At 42.3% G+C, this 20,131-nt stretch overlaps 2 protein-coding genes across 2 annotated transcripts in view; one reads left to right on the forward strand and one right to left on the reverse strand.

Annotated features, from left to right (window-relative positions):
- Positions 1-10,266: 10,266 nt before the first annotated feature.
- Positions 10,267-13,862, reverse strand: commd7 (COMM domain containing 7). Its single transcript, XM_018756599.2, has 9 exons — positions 13,688-13,862; positions 13,202-13,255; positions 12,741-12,843; positions 12,482-12,538; positions 12,131-12,168; positions 11,814-11,904; positions 11,298-11,347; positions 10,998-11,046; positions 10,267-10,589 (listed from the first exon to the last, which is right to left on the reverse strand). The coding sequence occupies exons 1-9, from the start codon at positions 13,769-13,771 to the stop codon at positions 10,513-10,515; spliced, it is 603 nt and encodes a 200-aa protein (XP_018612115.1). The 5' UTR covers positions 13,772-13,862; the 3' UTR covers positions 10,267-10,512.
- A 1,231-nt stretch (positions 13,863-15,093) lies between these two features.
- Positions 15,094-20,131, forward strand: part of dnmt3bb.1 (DNA (cytosine-5-)-methyltransferase 3 beta, duplicate b.1) — a 28,374-nt gene continuing 23,336 nt past the window's right edge. Inside the window, exons 1-2 of the mRNA XM_018756595.1 lie at positions 15,094-15,256; positions 19,221-19,296. Coding sequence (XP_018612111.1) covers positions 19,237-19,296 — 60 coding nt within the window. The 5' untranslated portion in view covers positions 15,094-15,256; positions 19,221-19,236. The remainder of the gene's footprint in view (positions 15,257-19,220; positions 19,297-20,131) is intronic.

The raw sequence follows: 20,131 nt of genomic DNA on the forward strand, positions 1-20,131 counted from the left end.
CACAACATCACTCATTCCAATAAGTCAGTTGCCTTAGTACAAGTTCAAAGCGACCACAAAATTTAGCTCAGCCTTTACAGAACAATCTTCTAATCTTATAATTTTTTGAGTTCTACAGATTTTCTTTTCATTTTCCTGCTGCAGAAGTGAAGACATCAGCAGCTTAACTTGGGGAATCAAAATAGCATAGCACTTCGGGAAGTGAAAGTGTGTTACAAAATGCATTTGTCTTGTTTTGCGCCCTTTCCCCTTTTTTAATCCTAGAACCCAGGACAGCAACAGCCAACTGGTTTGAGAGAAAAGTGGTCAATGGTTTGCGGTTAACCCTGTCATTCCTTTTTCTCAGAAAACATGTGTCACTCTTCTGTTGAAATCTCAACTGCTGGCTAGAGCTGCTCAGAGGTCCACAGTGTCTTTTTCATGTGTTTTTGTTTGTATTACTAGTTGCACTCAATGATATAAATAATTAGTAAAAGAGCACACCCACCGCCCTTCCTAGAGATACAGCACTCACAGTTCTTCTTTCCCAAGTCTTTACAATAGAGACTCCTCTACTTTCTATGCGTACAACCTAGAACAGCTAAGACTTACGGTGAAAAACCCATATACATCCTTTTATTTTACACCCATTCATTTCGCTGATGCCTTCCTTCAAAGCAACTTGCAATTATTTACTCGTTCATACAGTTGGGTAGCTTTACTGGAACAATTGAGGGTAAGTACCTTGCTCAAGGGTAATACAGCTGGAGGTGGGACTTGATCCCATAACCTTTGGGCCCAAAAAGGAACCATTCTAACCACTACACTACCAGCTGCTAGGCATGCCATTTAGTGGCTGGTTACATGACCTCGCAATTCCTGTGGTGAGTTTGGCATGCGATAACAGAGCTCTTAGCCTCACAGACGGATAGGCATGTTTGCACCGTTTATCCGTTATTGTTTTGTTCTCACTCTTTGTTTGAGTGATGGCATGTTTTGTTTCCTTTCATATTTGGCTGTTATTCATCATTAACTGATTGACACAGCATAAGCTTTCCTGACTTAAGTCAACACTGCCATACAATGGAGTTGGCAAAATGGAACCCTGTCATGGTTAAGGACTGTCCCGACTCTATTCTTAATCCATCTGTAAAGAAATCATGTCCTGTTTCATGTATTCCATTAGACTGCAGTGGGATTCTATGTTAATATCTTACCCTGCTTATGTGCTGGTCCACACTGGGACCATGCTGTTACACTAAGGTGGTACATGATGCAATTCGCTGTCAAAGCTGTACATAATGGCAGAAAGACCCTGGCTCCTGCTGCTTCCTGGGAGCTGTGGCACAGCACTCTTTTCAGCTGCAGAGCTCCCATAACCAGCTTCGCGCGGGACCTCGCTGGGAAACCATGTCCATCCGTTGCCATGACGGCAGTCAGCTGGAGGGTCTCTCGGTGGGCGGATGCTAATCCCTGCTGTCCTGTGCTCGGCCTGCAAACCGCAGGGTTCTGCCGACCGCAGGCCATGGTAAACTCTCTCGGATAAGTACACACATTTAAAAACAAAATAAGAAACAAAAACACAAGAGGCCCCATGCAATCACACACGCATACACACTGACAGACATGTATATGCAGGGGTGTTTGCGCAGTCGCAGGGGTAAACACAGAATGAACCCCTGACGTTGCCGAATGAGACCTTGTTAAGGCAGCATGGCTTCTGCAACCTGCACCAGTACATACATCTCATGTCAAGATCTCATCACAGGAAGGAAAATAGTAGAGTCAGTGCAATACCACACTCAAACAAGATTTTTACCACTGATAGGACACATTTCCGTTATTTCCCGGGGGGCTCATATCAAGCTGAAGTCGAAACAGGAAACAGAGAAAGATACATTTTTTACTCTGAATCCTGACCATATGATCCATCTCTGACAGGTGATCACTGGTTTCGCAGTGTTCCAGGCTAGGTGCCCATACCAGTCTTTTTTGAGAGAAGTCCTTGATTGTAGCATCTACACAATGTTTCTTGGACATTGGAGCAATATTGTGGAGCTCTCTGTTTATCATCTACAATCCTAGCACGCTTCTTCGAGTCCCCCCATGCTTATGGTTAGAATTGGGTCAGCAGCACTCGCAAAGACTGCATCCAAACACCAACCGATCCATAATATCATATCTAATTATTACGGTGTCTGAAGGCTCTACATGAAGGATAATGGGTATTTAATGATCATCTATCTATCTTTTACCCTAGCTAAACAAGATGGCCCGAGGCATCAATCCTTGAAGGGGTTTCAAAGGAATACATCATGAGCCAAGCTAGAGTACGGGAACACTGTAAGATGAAGTACAGTGCTAGCGCAGCACTTTCCAGCGTAGCACGGAGAGTTCACATCTTGCCCCTCCATCTCGGAAATTCTATGCTTCTGTAGAAGAGATCATTCAAATATATTTAGCTTTTTTATGCAGTCTTGAGGCACCTATGCAGCAAGAACATACGCCAAATGAACCTAATGATACTGATGTAGGGTTTCAGCATGGAAGGATAAAAAGAATATTTATGATAGCAATTTTAAAGGTCATTTATATGAATAGAGCAATAGTCTCACTGCACTCACTCCTCTTTCCACTTTCTGTGTTTTTCTGTAAATACCGCAGAAAACTTTTACATTCTGCATGTTTCTCTCTGCAGTTGTTTTGTCATTGCAAGAAAAATCAGATGGAAAAAGGAACCAGGGATAGAAAGACATATCGACGCTGTTTTTTTTTTTTTTTTTTTATAAGAAATGGACCCTATTTCAGCCCCTGCCCCAAGGACGGGGCCATCGGGTCCTCTGTTTTGCATTGTGCAGTTAATTTGAAATAAATCTTCTTGGCCAGGCAGTGACTGACCGAACAGCGTACGCTAGTGGATCATTTCATCTCGTATCATGATGTAACTCACTCTGACCTGTTCGGGGGGTGCGAGTCAAGGCCTGTCTCTGCTGCATGTGACAGAGGACACACACAGTGTTGATCGAGTTTTACGGGGGTTACCTAGTGTGAGGAGCCAGCAACCACGCAGCGACAGCAGTAGCACACTGTGGAGTAGTGTGCTCCACTCCGTAGCAGATGGAGAACGGTATCCCAGAATTCTTCCTTGGGGGTAGCAAAGGGACCTGATCTCTTGTCTGCAATGTCATCCTTGCCCTGCGGGATCTGGTCTGTCTGTGCATGTTGCCTGACTGGATTTTCAGCACATGTACAGTGCAGATTACTGTTGTGTACGTATGCACTCAATATGTCTTTTTCTATATAGTATGTGCGTGTGCCTGTGTTTTCCTTTTCTTTATGTGAAACAGTGTGTACGGGTCTGATTCCCATTCGGTGTGCATGTGGCAGAGCAGGTCAGCGTAGAGGCCACACAACAGCCTGCAGGGGCTGAACTCCTGAGCGGTGGGTCTTTTTTCCCCACTCTCTCTTTCTCTCTCTCTCTCCCCCCTAACTTACCGGTACTTTTTCGCTTCAGGCTGCCAACACAGAAAGACGCTTCCTATTCTCACAGCTTGAAAAGCACACCAGCACCCCTGACTAACCCTTTGCCTCCCTTGTCCTTCCACCGAGGAAACGATCTGGTTCAAGCGAAACAGAGATTGTAGCAGTGCAGAAAACACAAATACTACAACCACAAAAAAGCAGGAGAACGAGTGCAGAAATTCAAGGTTAGAAGTGTGTCATTTAATCAATGGATGAGTGACCCAGTGTATCTAGCAGTGTAAGTCATTTTAGTGAATAAGGTGTGTGGGTTGGTAACACTACATAGAGTTGATTGCAAGTCACTTTGTAGAAAAGCAACTGCTAAATAAATGTAAATGTATGTAATGCAATCCTCACACATAGGGTAAAAGGGTGCAAGAAGGGAAGAGATGCCCCTGGAAAACCTATATGGCCTGACCACAGATGCCTGTGCCGGGGAGGAGGTCTATCCAGGAAACAAACAGACATGTTGGAGGTAAGCGCTGTATAAAAAAGAGCTGTCCATCACTCTCACACACACATACACACATATACATAGCCTGGATCCACCTTGCCTGGCCTGTCTGTCAAGATCGAGGCCATCTCTCTTAGATGTCACTGGACCTATTGACACAGATGACCTCTGACTGCAGTCTGTGCCCTAAGGTCGGAGTGGCTGCACCTGCACCGGCAGCTGGTTGCATCCATTTTGGGAGGTTGACGCACTGATCCATCTCCTATACAACTAGATCCGAGGTCTATTTAGACATAATTAATAGAACCATGGATTTCCCAGGTGCCCCAGAATCCTGAGTTCTTGCTAGGATACACCTAAACACAGACCTCTCATTCCTCTCATTCTCTCCTCGTTTTAAGCCCGGGTAGGTACGGAGCAAAAAGCGAAAAAAGGAAATTAAAACCCTTTTTAAGAAAGACATTAAAGATACTTTTACTTAAAATTTTGCAAACCTATCTATTAGCATAGGTATATAAAGATATATTAAATGTATATATCCATGTGTCCAATATGTAAATATTTTGATTAAAGTAAAAGCCCCTATGGATACATGAGCAACACATTGGGAGCTACATTTAGCAAGGCTTTCAAACTCATTTAAGTCTGACCTGCAGGCACAGAGTAAATATGGGAGGTTCTGATGCGAAGCTGTGAGCTGCCTCTCTCATACGACTGTCAGTATCAGCAGTCATTTCTCCACACTCAGGACAAGATTAGCAGCATCTCAGGTCAGAACTTCCCTCACAAAACCATCTGTTCTGAAAATGTTTCTGTGGTTAATGGCTGGAAAATAAGTACCCTTAAGGAATGGTACATTTGGTGGGTTTTGTTCATGGACTGTAGCATCCTCTGGCCTCTCAAGGACCCGAATTGTCACGGTTCGTCCACTCTGAATTGACTCCTGCAGTTTGCCCACTGCTGCCACTTGGTGTTGCCTTGCAAAAGTGCACGACGGAAACCCAAGCCACCCCCCATGATGCTCCTGATTCTTGACTCATGGGTTCAGTTGTCTTCTAATCAGTGGATAAAATTAATTGGGGGGAGAAAAGCAAATTTATGAGATCACCTCTATTAAAGTAACTTCTTTTGCCTAATCAGGATTCACAGAAAAAAGACTCGTACAATTTTCGGGCCATAGGAAGTGTGTAATTGTAAATTGTTTTCTAGGTTAGAAATTAGGTTGAGATCTATTCCTGGTTTTGGGGGTCCTCAGAGCATATAACACATATTGTTAACTTGTACCGCAATTTGTTTCCATCTTTTCTTTGTTTTATACTGAAGATATTCTCAAATTAGGCCAATTAATGTTTATTATGATTATACATTTAACCCAGCGACGCAAAAGTTACATGTCTGCTTTACTCCCAATTTATTATGGAGAGTCCAGATTATTGCCCTGTATAAATATCTGCTGTATCTGCAAATCCAAATCTCTTTTGTCACGTAAGAGGACAATACAGCCCCCTTGCCTTGGGATATCCCAGTCAATTAGGACTGGGGTCCGTTGGCAGGTGTTAAATTACAGGGTTCAGAATGTGTGGGCACTGTCATCGGAGCGCACCAGCTCCCTCGGGAGAGAAAGGGGAGGAGGAGGGCCGGTCGACATCAGAACAGATCCGGGAGACCGCGGCACAGTTGGAAACAATGGGATGGGCACGGTTGCCAGGGAAACACGACTGGCCCGGGCAACCGTAGCAACCGGTAACCAAGTAGCAGAAATAAACAGCAGATGAAGATTAGAGTCCTATCTACAGATTTTGCTAGTTATCAGAGCAAAGAATATTGTTTATGCTTTACTGGGGCTCCAGCAGATAAACAGAACAAAGCACTGCCAAAGCTCTCCATTAAACTCTTCGGGAGGCCCTCCGCACTATCATCCTCCTGGGTCGCCGAGTGCATTTTGTGTATATGCACATGCGGGAGGCACACGTGTGCATTAGATGGGTCGGCTGTGGTGTGAAAAGTCATTTTGTGGGACCATGGCACAATGGACAACACTGGTCCAGCGGCTGTGAATAGACCTTGAGATAGGCATGTGTTGTGGAGATAACCGCTTACTGAAAGCAGCGGCTCGGCAAACACGTGCTACCTTGGGGGGCTCCCCGTCTCTCTCAACAGGGCTCAACAGAGACAGCCCTCCCGCCCTCTCTCAGCCCGATAGCCCAACTTTCAACCACAGCGGTACCCTTTCTAAAAAAAAAAAAAACACAGCAACCGCAAGAACGCTTAACTGCTCAGTACAGGCCTAACATGAGAGGCCCTCAGAGGCAGAGGCCCTCTCCCATCTGGAGGTGTATGGTCTGCCTGCCCGCCTAAGATTAGATCCAACTTGGAGAGAGCTGAAATATGGCAGGAAGCCCACTGTCCCGGAAAGAGCCCCCGGCCATGCACCGCTCTGCCCTGGCTGCACCACTGCCGATGCTGCGGTCTCAGGCCTCTCGTAAGCCAGACCCTTTTGTCATGACCTGAGCAGGAAGCCATTTACATTTTGTACCTGACAGGGGGCACATTAGGGGGGTGAACCCCCATTTGAGAAACCGCATGTTTAGGAGGCCTGAGCACACAGGCTTATGCAGGATGTTGGCTGGACAGGAATGGAGCCCCTCATCTGTGCTCCCGCTGTAGACCTGTGAACTGCAAAAAGTGCTTTCTAGAATCACACTTCCTGCGTTTCTGCATCTGTAGCATTTACACAGGCAAGGCCACCCTCTGGCTTTGCACACAGAATATCACCTGGCTTAATGTCTAAAAAAACATGCTAAGCATTAGTTATCCTTCCTCAGAGAAGTTCTTACATCTTTTCTGAGCATGACAAACTGTGAGCTACACACATTAACCAACTTGCAGTTCCACATTGCTAAATATTTTGAACAGCCTTACATAGAACAGAGAGGAATATTAATATATTGGTTGGCTCAAAACTTCATGTTTGCTCTCTGCACAAAGGCAAATAAAATGAGTTTCTAAAATGCTCGGCTTTCTTCGTTCAAACTGATTGGCTCATGTTAATGGTCTGTGTAAGCAGTGTATGAGTGACCCTTTGTTAAATCATTAGGAGCAGGATGTTACAATGGGAAAAATGCAATGTTTTAACAACTGAGTGGACTGCTGAGAGCCAGTAGGGGGCACACACACCTTTACTCCACACAGGTCTTTAGTGCAGTGCAGCACACAGGACGCTAGTGTGTTGGAGACAGCAGCTTTCATGACAGTCTGACATTATGGCCTGTTATGCATTTTAACATAAACAGGGGAGATAAAATCCTGCCTCACAGTACTTGTATACAATAAGTTTTCCTACTATGAACCTCTTCACTATCTTTGGATTCACTCAACTGGATGACATCTTTGCAAATCTTCAGCAGTCAGACCACTGCAGCGAGTGCTGTGTGGTGACCGTTCTGTCATGTCGCTGTCAACATTTTAGCAGGCCATATAAATTTACCCTTAGTTGTGCTACAGAAATACGATATTTTCCAACTCTTACGAAGGTAAGGCAAAAACCACTTTTTGACTTTCCCCTCATGTATTTTCAGTGGAGAATGTCATTGGTCAGAAGACACCACAAACAAATGGTTCATCAATCCAATACCTCTTCTGCTTCTGAAAACTGAGCACAACAAAGATTTGAGTTACAGGTACAAACAGGTAATATCACACACAATGTCTACAACCGCTTGTCCCGAGTGGGGTCGCGGAAAGCTGGGGCCTAATCCGGCAACACAGGGTGCAAGGCTGGAGGGGGAGGGGACACACCCCGGACGAGACGCCAGTCCATCACAAGGCACCCCAAGCAGGACTTGAACCCCAGACCCACCAGAGAGCAGGACCCACTCAAACCCACTGCACCAGCGCACCCCCCCCAGCGGGTAATATGTTAAATTAAAATAGTGTTAAAGAAAATATCAGACTGAACTGTTTACAAAGGACTTGCATTCCATTCTCTTATCCAGTGGTCTTGGTGACTTTGAGGACAGCACTGCTGATAAAAACAACATGCTTACCAGTGGTCTGTTGAAAAAGTATAATTTCAGAGCTTCAGGGAAACTTGCAGTTGATATATTTTGACATGATGCATTATGATCCACCTACAACTGCTTAATACACAGAGGTCATTGCCTTGGCGCTGGTATTCCTTCTGAAACCATATCCCCCCACCCAGCATTGCAAGCCATGCTGCCTTTGTTTGGCACTGGCAAGTCCCTGCATGCCAGCAGCAAGTAGGATAAGTCATGGCCTCTGAGCCAAAAACAATCTGCATTTGCCTCCTATGGTGGGATGAAGGAAAGAAAAAGTGGAAAAGGGCAGCTGCAGTACAGGGAGACCTCTGTATTCCAGAGAACAAAAGAGTTATATTAAGCAACAGCATCATGCTAACAGCACCTACACAAAAACCTTGCTCTTCTCCAAAGTCAGACTGACATGGCTGCCTTTTTCCTCCTTTGTAGCCACACTAAAAATAAATCAGTGATTAATTAAATCATTGGCCTGTCTATTCAAAGTATTATTCTTGGTATACGCTAAAAAGTGAAGGCAAAACAGTCCACACAGAAGAGTAGCAGAATTGGATTTCAAACACCAGAAGAGCTGCTTTTGTCCAAGCAGTCAGAAGCTTCAGCAAGTCTGAATTACCAGCTTTCCTTTTGCTGAAGTCCGCATTCCTGAACTGAGATAGTGGACAGACGGCGAGGATTTGGGACCTGCCTGGACGAGCTGGATGTGAACTCCACAAAGGGTTAGAGGACGGTGGCACATGAGCGCATGGATGTTTTGTCACAGGGAAGAAGGTGGAGCTGAGACCTGCGTGGTATTTTTGCAGCTTGGACTTCCCCTTTGTGCTTGTCTTTGTCATGGAATCAGCCTAGATTACATATTTACAATGGTTGTAAAGGTTTTTTCCTCCATCTGCTCTCCTTATTCTCCCACAGCCCTAGATAATGATCCCCTCAGTAACATTTAAGCAGCCACTGGATACAATGTTTGCTAATTATTTCCTACCTTGTATTTTCTTTTTCAACCTCACTTACAAACATGCACCTATGAGAAATGAGGAAAAAAGTCACCCCAGTCACCAAGACACTAAGCAACTTTGTTAGAATAAACACACACTGGCTGAAGCCACTTGTCCATTCAAGTTATACTAATATAACTCCAACTTCACATTATTTCTTGTGCAGTAGGTCATGCAGTTTTATAATAGTGTTTAACAATATTGCAACCTTATCATCGAAATAAAGCTCTTTATTTGCTGAATATTGACTGAGATCAGAACACAACTGGCTGCAGCACAACATCAGCATAACAATGGTAGCTGAAATAAAGCTTGCTGCAGACAGGCTGTTGCCTCAGAGCTAACGTCTGCCCACGTAAGACCAAGATATTTTGGAATAGTCAGAAGACAATGACTTGCAGACAGGATGACTTCTCCCTTTGTCTCAGGCAGAGTTGATAAATTCAGGTGGAATTTCTCCCTTTTTCCCTTTGAAAGACAAACATGACATGTAACCGGGTGACACAAACCACCACATTTTCATGCAAAGAATCTGAAAAATCTAAAGAAACTTGGCATAAAGTCAAGTCCAGCTGTGGTTACTAAGAGTTTTTGCCTCCACTAGTGAAGAGGATGAAAACAGGAGACAACTGAAAGGGACATAACCAGAGAGCAGAGAAAGAGCTGCTCCCCATTGTGTTTGAAGGACAAGCACCAACATGCAGAGAAAACAAGAATAAAAAGAAAGAAAAAAAAAAAGAAGATGATCGGTCAGGGAACAAGGTGAGAAAGATGGAAACTCTTACAGAAACAGTGGGTTTGCCCAAGGGGAAGGACATTTTTCCACAAGCACTCTTCTAGGAAAGACCAGTATTCTGGTACACTGGCACATTTCAATACCTGGACCTAGACAGAGAACCTTTTTGTTCTTAACAACCCTTCAATTCATGTAATCCATGCACTGGATTGTACACCTGTTTTTCTTTTTAAAAAAAAAAAAAAAAAAACTACTGACTGACTTTCCTCCTCTGCCTATGAACAATCTACACCATTTCTCTTGTGACAGTAAAAGTACAGAAAAATTACATCATAATAAAAATGACATTGAGTCAAACTGCTACATTATACATAAAGAATAAACAACACATAAAACAAAACATAGAACTTTTAATGATGATCTTAACATTAATAAGGAAAAAGCACTCGTGCCAGAGGGTTACTGATTTTTAAGAAATAATAATTATTATTAAAAAAAAAAAAAAAAAAGAGTCAAGTGCAACAGGATGAACCACACACACACAACTCCCAAAAACTTTCCATTGCAGAGAATGCTTGTGATTTTGGGGGTAAAAAAAATTGCGAAACAGGTGTAAATGATTTAGGCGTCGCACATGTCCCAGAAGTCCACACATTCCCGTCCTCACAATCGCTCAGGCTGGTGATGTCAAAAATTCATTTTGCAGTAAGGCTATTTCCTTGTGCTGTCCCCTGCTGTCTCCCCTACCCTCTCCTATGCACTGGGCACTCAGCTGAAGCAGTCTATGCTAGCTTTGGCACGCTCCATCTCATGCAGGAAGTTGTAGAACTGTGGAAGGGTCAGCTCTAAATAAAGAAAAGAAATGAACAATTCTGTTAACACCAAAGGCATTGCTGTCAAAATATAAAACGTATTTATGCACATGCTTTTTCAAAGTGACATACAACTTTTAGTAACCAAAACTGCATTTCACAAAAGGCAATATTATGTATGCAGCCACACAATTCTTGAAGTGGAGTTTGTAAAATACCACTGTTTCTGCTGCCACATGCTACATGAGTAACTGACTACAGAACTGGTAAGAACTGCAAAGGTGACTGTGAAAGATGATGCAATGTAAGCTTATGGAAGACTTGTGAGAAAAGTGAATCTGAAAGAGGTGCACTTTGAGATAAAATCCAAATTAAATTGACATCCTTAAAAAATCCACATCAGAAACAAAAGATGAAGTCTGAGCAACAGTCTCAACTTACCCATATAGACATTCTCAGTTGAATTCCCCTTCCTAATAACCAACTTCAACTGAAAACAGCAGAATGACAAAGCTTTACTGTGAGCAAAATAATAAATAATGGACTTTTTCAAGGATTTCAGTTTTTATTTGTGGAAAAATATGAGAAGCTCATGTACAGTCCTGTACATCCATGACATCCATCTATGCATGTGTATATTTTTTACACCAAATTGAAATTAAAGTACAAAAGCCACTTTATTTAAGGATAGATAGTTAAATTTTATTCATGGCTCACTATTTACAAAAACACAAATAATACCTGTAAGAAGATGTTTCCCACTTTCTGGAGCTCACTTGTACCAACAGTAACTGTGAATCACAACAAGGGTTGACAGTTTTACCTGCCTGCTGCTGTGCTTAATCAGACGTGGATACCACTTCAATTGCAAACAAGAAACTTGCTCATCACCACTTTTAAAATTCTCTCATGCAAAGAAGCCACGTCTTCACTGACATTCACATGCTGGGATTTATTTTTTACTGTAGTAATTAAAGGGAAATAACATCAAATAAAGAAACCAAGTTTGTGGCCACTCCGCATCTATTAATATTAAAAACTAATACTGGAAGACCTCCACCAGAGCTCTGGGTCAGCTCCTGACCTGGCAAGACATGTGCAGAAACGAACAAAATGCCTGCATTTCACAAATGATTAACTGTGTCAAAACTCCAGAGAGCAGGAGCAACTGCAAAGTCTACATGAGTTTCACTTATGGGTCAAACATGGTGCACATCTGGGTACATTGTTACTGCTACTCATTACCATTATACTTACCCCCAAATTTCCACTCCATGTCCACCAGCTGATTTACCATTAAAGTCTGCCCCACAGCAAGCCTAGCGAGCATAGGATAATGAACCTTCCACTGAAGGAGGGGGGGAAGAAAAAAAAAAAAAAAAAAAAAAAAAAAAAAAAAAAAGCTTAGTAAATTTTTTAGACTCCGTAACACCCAAGCTTGTTTCTTCATTAAACTCATGATGTTTAACCAAAATAAGCAATCTTAAAATATCAATAATGACAATATAACAGAAGAAATAATATAAAACTTAAATACTGATACTTGGTTCACTCAAAAATAAAGTACTGTGTACCTGCTTAGAGAAATAGGAAGCTTTATCTTCATTCAGCCCTAGATGCAGAAAAAGACAAATCAATTAAATGCATATAAACAGTTGATAAACATATGTATTGTCCTGATGGGCCACTCCGAATGTATTTTCAAGACTAAAGATGGTGTCAGAAAGAGAGAAGTCATACAAACAGACTGCAGAATCCACTCGCTGGCCTCCTTCCTGCAAAACCCCACAGTTTAAAATGTTTACTATGGCTTATTAAGATCACCTCAATTCTATTAAGGTTTTGGGGAAATAACCCTAAGATCTTCTTTGAGAAAGAACTATTTCACGAAAGGTTGAGATCAATAAATGAAGATAAAAACTCACCTAAAGTTAAAAGATCCTGTTTCACTTGGTCAGCATTTAAATTGTTCTTTAAAGCACCTAATAGGCACACATCATAAATATCAGCAATCGGTTACAAACAGTCCAGCAAATCTCCCACATTTGCAGCGCAAAAACGTTCCGGACACAAACACAAAAGAAAGTCAAAAGGCAACAGCTACTAATACTGGCCACTAGGTAAGGAAAAGATGCAGTCTGAAGTCGGACAGTTTGTGGGGACCAAGTGGTGACAGGGGCTTACCATGAGGGACAAGTAGTACACTCTTCACCAGGTTACGCAATGGGCCTGCACTCATCCCGTTCTCGCCAGCAAACTCCGTCAACTGAAGTAAAAACCTTTCCGTCTGAGGGCCAAGGTAAACGGGAACCAAATGTTAACGGCTGCACCCCGACACCACCCCGATTTAAGTCAAGACCACAAAACTGTAGGTGGGATGAAAGTGGCTGGCCTTGTATAAACCATTTCCTTTTTGTCTCTCCTTAGTGATCTGTTATATGCCACTATGGTCCAAAGTACTCTTAGTGAGTCATTTCAAATTTAAAAACTGGAATTTAATTTGAACGACGTTCTAAATCACGTATAGATTGCAGTGACTGCATAAACCGCCACACTCAGGTCAACATGTCAACACCGAGCGCGAATACAGGAGAACGGATGCCACGGCGTGGATGGAGCCCGTCGTCGCTGCCGCCCAAACTCACCTCTTTGGGCTCCATAAGAAAGCGGAACAGAATGTCAGTCAGGCCTACAAACTGCTGCAGAAAACAAGGAGCAAATGATGAACGTTAGAGTCGGGCTGCTTTTGGTTGAATCTGGGAAAATAAGTAAAAAGATGCCTGTAAAGAGCAAAAGGACACCTCGCCATGGCTGTCAGAGAGGTGGCATCAATCCCATTGGAGAAAACCCCCTTTCACTCATCATCATCATGTGACACGGCTCAACGAGCAGGCAGAGCTGGTATCTGAGAAAACCCAACCGACTCGTTTACAACCTAGCTGCTCTTCGGACATAGCAGTTAGCAAAAAAACTAGTTGTCACTGTAGAAGCCATCGAGGGGCTCGCTGTCACGCGGGAGCCGCCAAGCTAAACCGTGACCAGCACCTCCTCCTCCCCCGCCTCACACCTGACAGGCTGACTCGATCACAGTCACAGTCAGAAACTGCAGCTTTCGTTCAAACTAATCTTACCTGCTCGCTGAATTTGTTCAAATTCTGAAAGTCGGAGCTCATGGAATCGGGCAGGGTGTCTTTAGTAAACTGTAACTGCACCATTATCCCCTAAGAAGGCCGAGCCAGTTGCAGCAGCTAGCAGCAAAGTGAGAGTACAGCGAACAGTGCGTCGCGAGCCGCCCTCTTCCGGCTGCCCTCCTCAACGGACCGCACTTCACATCCGCCGCAGCACTTTCGCCAATTTCCTCTACATTTTTATTAGCGTGAAGCGATTTTAAAGCGGCGATTTAAGGTTTTAAACAACATTAAGACAGACCTAATGCACGGGGTAAAGTTAGTAGCGTACGAATTATATATTAGTATGCACTCCAGTTTTATTGTACGCTGAAAAATTAAAAAGCGGATTTAAATTTCCCCATAACTACCGTTCATGTTTCTCGAGCATTTCTAACGCAACTGAGTAAAAGGCTGAAAAGTTTAGCCCTCTCTGCAGCCGTCCGTGCTTCTTTAAAAGAAAACTAAAAGTTTTATACAAATGAATTCACCATATTTCTCTTCCTCCGCTGACTAGTATAAACTTAAATAATGATATTAAAAGCTTTTATGAAAAATCACTTTGTCCTCTGTGTCGGCCGAAATGTTTTGTCGGAGAACAATAAATTATATATCTTAAATCTGTCTGAGTATGTACGCTTCTTGGCTATTTTAATTTATAATTTAATTTAAAATGATTTTTTTCATTGCGTTGCTCTTTCAAAGCTGCAGGGCTTCACTGTGGTGCTCTCAGTGGTGTAAATCAAGGCAAACTAGAGGAGGTCCGAGTTGTGACACTAGTGGGACACCTGCCACGCTGCTTGAGTACACAAGACCAGCTGCCTTTGCCTTTCTCCGCCGTTTATGACTATTGATATCGTTAAATATATCAAGATTAAAACAAAAAAAAAAAAACAAAAGCTCCATAATTACTTCTCTTACTGCCGCTTCCCTGTTTCATAGATAACAAAGTTTCCCATAAAATACTCTCTGCATATTACCCACTTACCCGCATACACGAGACAAAAATGTATTTATCAATACATCTGACGCGATACATCAGATATTTGAAAACGTTTCCAAAGTATTTTAAACGGACACAGAGTCACAGACTGAAGGCGAGACATTGGAGTTCCCAGCGATCTTGTATTATAACTGCAATTTGTTACATGCATCATGTATTATCATGGTCTTAACACACTGTACCACGCGTGTTAAAATGTTGCCGAAAGAACGGGCTGTGTGTGACACCGGCTAAGACACAGCAGCTGTCAGCTCTGTGTGAAAACTCGCAGCGCTCAAAGAGTTAAACCCCAGCAGGGAAATCATGCAGTTTCGTTCCGTCACACTACGATTCGAGAGCCGGGAAAAGTCACGCCTGTGAACTCGGAGAAAGTAAGCTGAATAAGGCTCGGACCGTTATTAACATATTCGCCGCAGGGCCAGAGGAGAGCAGGTATAGACGAGGGGTCGGATCTCATCTCTGAGACACTCTGGCAACCCAGCGCGGTCCCCGCACTTGCACCACAGCACGCGCTGCAGCTGCTGCAACAGGTAACCCGCGACTCCGTCCCTCCTTCACGTGGCGGCGCGGACTTCGTGTGACCGTGTGATCGGAGCTTTCCTGCAGGCAGCGCGATACACACTTTTGTTTTGTGGTCTGTCCGTTTTTTTTTTTTTTTTTTTTTTTTAATTTTTTTTAATTAAATCCACAATTTCATGCAGTCTTCTGGAGTGTAGGACTACTTTTCACTGCACTATCTATAATTGTTTTAAAGCATGATGATGAACTCGGAAGAAACATTTCCGAAGTAAAAGTGAATGATTGATGAACTTACTAGCTTCATTCATATTGTGCACTTTGAAGTAACTGGTGCTATTTGGATTTGTCCGTTTTCTTTCATTTAACTGTGTTAAATTACTATTACTTTTGGGCTCCGTTGAAGTTGTAATTTGTACGATATGATTATTCTTCATTACTTTGTATATAGATTTTTTTCGAAGTTATGCATATATCCAAGTTGTGCGTCTGTCGCCTTTGCATTGAACTGTGCGATTGCTTCGGACGCGGTCACTTTCGCTTCATTTTACTTGGATCCTTTCGCGAACGAACTTTTGCGACATCCCCTTGAATGAAAACCGTATATTTAAAAGGCAAAAGATAAGAAAAGCTGCACGGACGTGCAGAAAGTAAATGGCAGTTTACACGTGGTCCCTTGGCTTGGCTGCTCCCTCTCTCTCTCTCTCTCTCTCTCTTTTCTTTTTTCTTTTTTTTTTTTTTTTGCAGGTTCACGGTTTCTCTGTGAAAAGAACCCATGCCAAGCACAATTCATTTTTACCGAACACTGTCCCCATTTTAAACTACTTAATACAGTAGCAGATGTTAAAATGACATGCTATTGTACCATACAGTAAGTGGCTGTATACCTCACGTTAAAGAGTAAAGGGAAAATAAATGAATGACAAACATCAAAGTTAACTCGCTTCTTTCCTCACTTGGTGGGCACTGCACAGTGAGTTTAGTGCTTTATTAAGTATGCATGCATGCATGCGTGCCACAGTAATGTTAATAGCTGTTTTGGACTGCACTGATCCGTGCGTAGGGTGCCGGAGGGGCCCCTTGCAGGAATGCCATGGATTTGCAGACATTCACAGTAACAGACACTCTCACATTCTCACACACTCTCACACACACTTATACAGCTAGTGCTGCCGCTTGCACTATCTCAGCTCACATTTCAGATGCGTAGATGTATTACTCCTCGTCTGCCGTGGTAGGTAAAGCTGAGAGTTTTTTCATCCTATGTAGCCATCCAAGAGACTCTAGTCTAGCCAAAAAAGTTCCAGCTATAGACTGGTGGGAGATCAGTCTTGATTTCAGACTAACACAAGCCTCAAAGGCATCTACTCCCAGGTACTCTTACATTGCATCTTTTCATTTTTATATTAATTATGTTCATATCACATTTCAAATTTTTATTCATTTTGCTCTGCTCATATAGAGTTTCCCACATGGGAATTACTGCAAAGGGTTCAATGTTAAAAAAACAACAAAACAGCACAAAATCTTCCATGTTAATGAGGGCTGGGTTCGCGCAAAGTAATAAATAAATAAATAAATAATAGCCACAGACACTTTAAAGATTGTGTAGACTCCATTCTTGGAAAGATTTGGAAAACAAAGCCTGGAGTTTGCAGAGCTTAAGCGATTTACCTTCTCCACTCATCAAAATCCTTCTCAGTATCGAAATGTCATTTATTTCAGATGTGTAGCAGAAGTACTTGTATTTGTATAAGTATAGAATTTCAGAAGTGACTCCCAACTTTTTGTAAGTAGAGCTAACAACATAAAGATTATACATTGCTGCATGGGGACCTTTCAAGTTCAGATAGCCCTCAGAAAGAGTTGTGGCTTGATAGTAGCGATCTTGATGGCAGGTGAAGCACTTTCGCTTACAGTTCTGCTCTAATCTCAGCCATTCGGTCGCCTGCTGTGGTTTTGATGTGGCCACTTATTGTGAACCATTGTCAGCACAGATTGGTAACAATTGACTTGACTGAGTGATCGTGAGTAATGAGACAAAGATGTGTGTCCGTTTGTGGGTGTGTATTTAGGGGCTGATGCTTAGTGCATTGTTCAAAGCCTTTTTTTTATTCATGTACATTCACACTGTAGAGCTCTTTCTGTGAAGTGCAGTGTGTAAGAGACAGGTGTGTGTTCTCACTTTCTTTGTAGGGGACACCTGGCATTCTAGTTCCACCTTGATACAGTTTGTGTGTCTTTTTACTGGCTACATCATGGGATTTGTTTTTCTTTTTTATAATCATATAGGCACATAAACTCAAACACAATCTGCTTTTAAACAAAAAACAAAGTGAACATTGGATTGAATGCTTCTTTTTAATGTTGAAAACATCCTGAGCATCTGTTTTTTTTTTTTTTTTTTTTTGTTTGGAGGTTGTGATGCTTGCAAATTTTGCGATTGCTTTGTGAAGTTCTGAAAAATTTTCCTTTTTTGTAAGAGAAATGGCAGGATTTATTGTTAAATGGCTGCTTTTAAATAGATTTTTTTTTTACACTGGAGGCTTATTCAGTATGAGCTCTTAGAAATTTCCGAGCAGCTCAGTTTTACAATGTGTCTGTCTGGCTAGGGAAGGCTGGTATTTAGTGTTACTGTCCTCAACAACAGATTAATCATTGTCCTCCTTGGTCATTACCCTTGATATCACAAAAAACCTCATTTGCCAAATTTCCATGCTTAAGTTGTTTCTTTATTTCTCCTGCTTCCTTGGTGTGAGTATGTCTAGACTTTTTCAAATGTTCTACCCAGACAGAGCGAGGTCAGTCTTAGCCCTTAGTTTGAGGTACAAAGTAACATTCCTGGAGTACATTGGTAACCACATCTATAACAGCCACTTCTACAAGAACATCATAGGATTTACTGCTATTATTTATGGATATAATATTGTTACCATCTCAAAAATACAAGAATTAACAGCTCATCTGTAAAATGTTCATTTTTTCATGAAATATGCACTGACATTATGGTTTAAAAATTTTGTAACATGTCTAAAATACTGCTATACTTTAGGTAATCAGGAAAGTCCTTATTTTTGTTCCTGTGCTCAAACAGTTAAATGAGAAAATCTTTATTTATAATAAGGTGACCTTTGCGATAGCCAGTCAGTCATCCCTTGCATTTTATCATATGACTGATTCATATATTTTTGTTTATGTGTTGTCTTACTGAAGAACACCCACGTACTTCTTTGACTGGGATTCAATACTGTGAGAGTAATAACTTTAATTCATGTTTACACGGAGACAATATAGACTCATTCAGTTGATTTAACATTGAGAATTGAGAGTTTGTGGTTCATACATACTTGTAAGGTCCCCCCCATTTTCTTAAACCACTGGTCCAGTGCAGAGTCACGGTAGTCCAGAACCTATGGCAGAAGCATAGGGCACAAGGAAGCGGCCGCCCACGATGGTACACTAGTCCATTGCAGGGCAATCACACATGCGTTCACGTACTATGGTTAATTGATAGTTTCCAGTTCACCTGAAACACTAGTGTTTGGAGGAAGAAACCAGAGCACCTGGAGAAAACCCATGCAGGCATAGAGAAAACATGCAAACAGCACAGAGTAAATCAGCAGACAAACACACCACCCAGGCATTATGAGGCATCTGTTACCCTCTGCAGCACCATGCCAAAATTTCTCCCAGTTTACATATTGCCAGTTACCAAATTCAAACATTTTCCCCTTGAAGGACGAAACCAACAACTCATGAGGGATGAGATACAGACACAGAGAGATACATCCATTCATGTGTCACCCTTTTAATTCTATGGACTTCTAGTTACATAAGTTGACATACATTTACCGATGTTACAGAACTGAAAATGCAAACACAATAAACAATATTTGTGAGCTTCTGCACAAAACCGTGCATATACATATGAATATACTAATGTCATACTCTCCACTGCTTTATCTGCATGCTGGACAGAAGAATCAAAACCGTGATGCCATCCAACAAGTACTCCTCTGCCATCATGGTTGAAAGTGACAAGATGACAGCAACGGTAGGACACATTTGCAATCTTCTATCATTGTTTCTACCAGCAAGAAAGGCTGGAAGTGTCTGTCGTGATCCTAAGGCGCACTTCCTGCCTCACACCTCCTTCGGGCTAGACTTCAGTTTTATTGAAAACGGTGAAAGAAATTTAAATGTAAAATGAAACATATGGAACAATTTTCTATTTTTTAACCACTAACATAGTAGCTGTCTTCCCTTAGAAAACTGATTTCCAGGATCACTTGCCCTCCTGGAGTCAAAACTGTTACCTTTCTTGTCCTTTCACAAGGTCGCACTTGTTCTTCGAGTTCCTCCAGTAGGACAAAATATTATATGTATTTCTGGCTGATAGGAAAGACAGTTTTATCTCTATTGGGCTCAGTGACTTACAATACAAATTCCTTCTTAGACAGTGTCACCAAAATCCAGGAGAAGTGTATCACGCATATGTATCAGTGGGTGTTTGTTCATGTGCAGGAGAGCTTTTGACATTTTGTGGGAGGGTATGTGCTGACTGCGGTTGCAAACTGTTAAAGGGTTAGGCTGGTGCAGTTTGGACCGATTTAATGAAACTGGCAATGTCTCGTTTTCAGTTAGGCTATTACCCATCCACCCCTTCACTCGCCCCAGGCACTTCTACTCAGAGTGGCTTTTGTTCTGCCTTCTATTGGGGTGTGGGGCAGCTTTACCTTTCCCATTTGCACGGCTGCCCTTCAGACGCTCAGCTTAGTGACTAACGTGACTAACTGCCCCCCCCTTTCCCTGCACTCTTCGACCCCCCCAACCCCCCCTCCCTTCAGTGGCCTCAGCCTAATGATTTACCTCCACTAGCCAACCGACAC

This window comes from Scleropages formosus, chromosome 2 (genome assembly GCF_900964775.1).
Source record: "Scleropages formosus chromosome 2, fSclFor1.1, whole genome shotgun sequence".
Classification (NCBI taxonomy): domain Eukaryota; kingdom Metazoa; phylum Chordata; class Actinopteri; order Osteoglossiformes; family Osteoglossidae; genus Scleropages; species Scleropages formosus.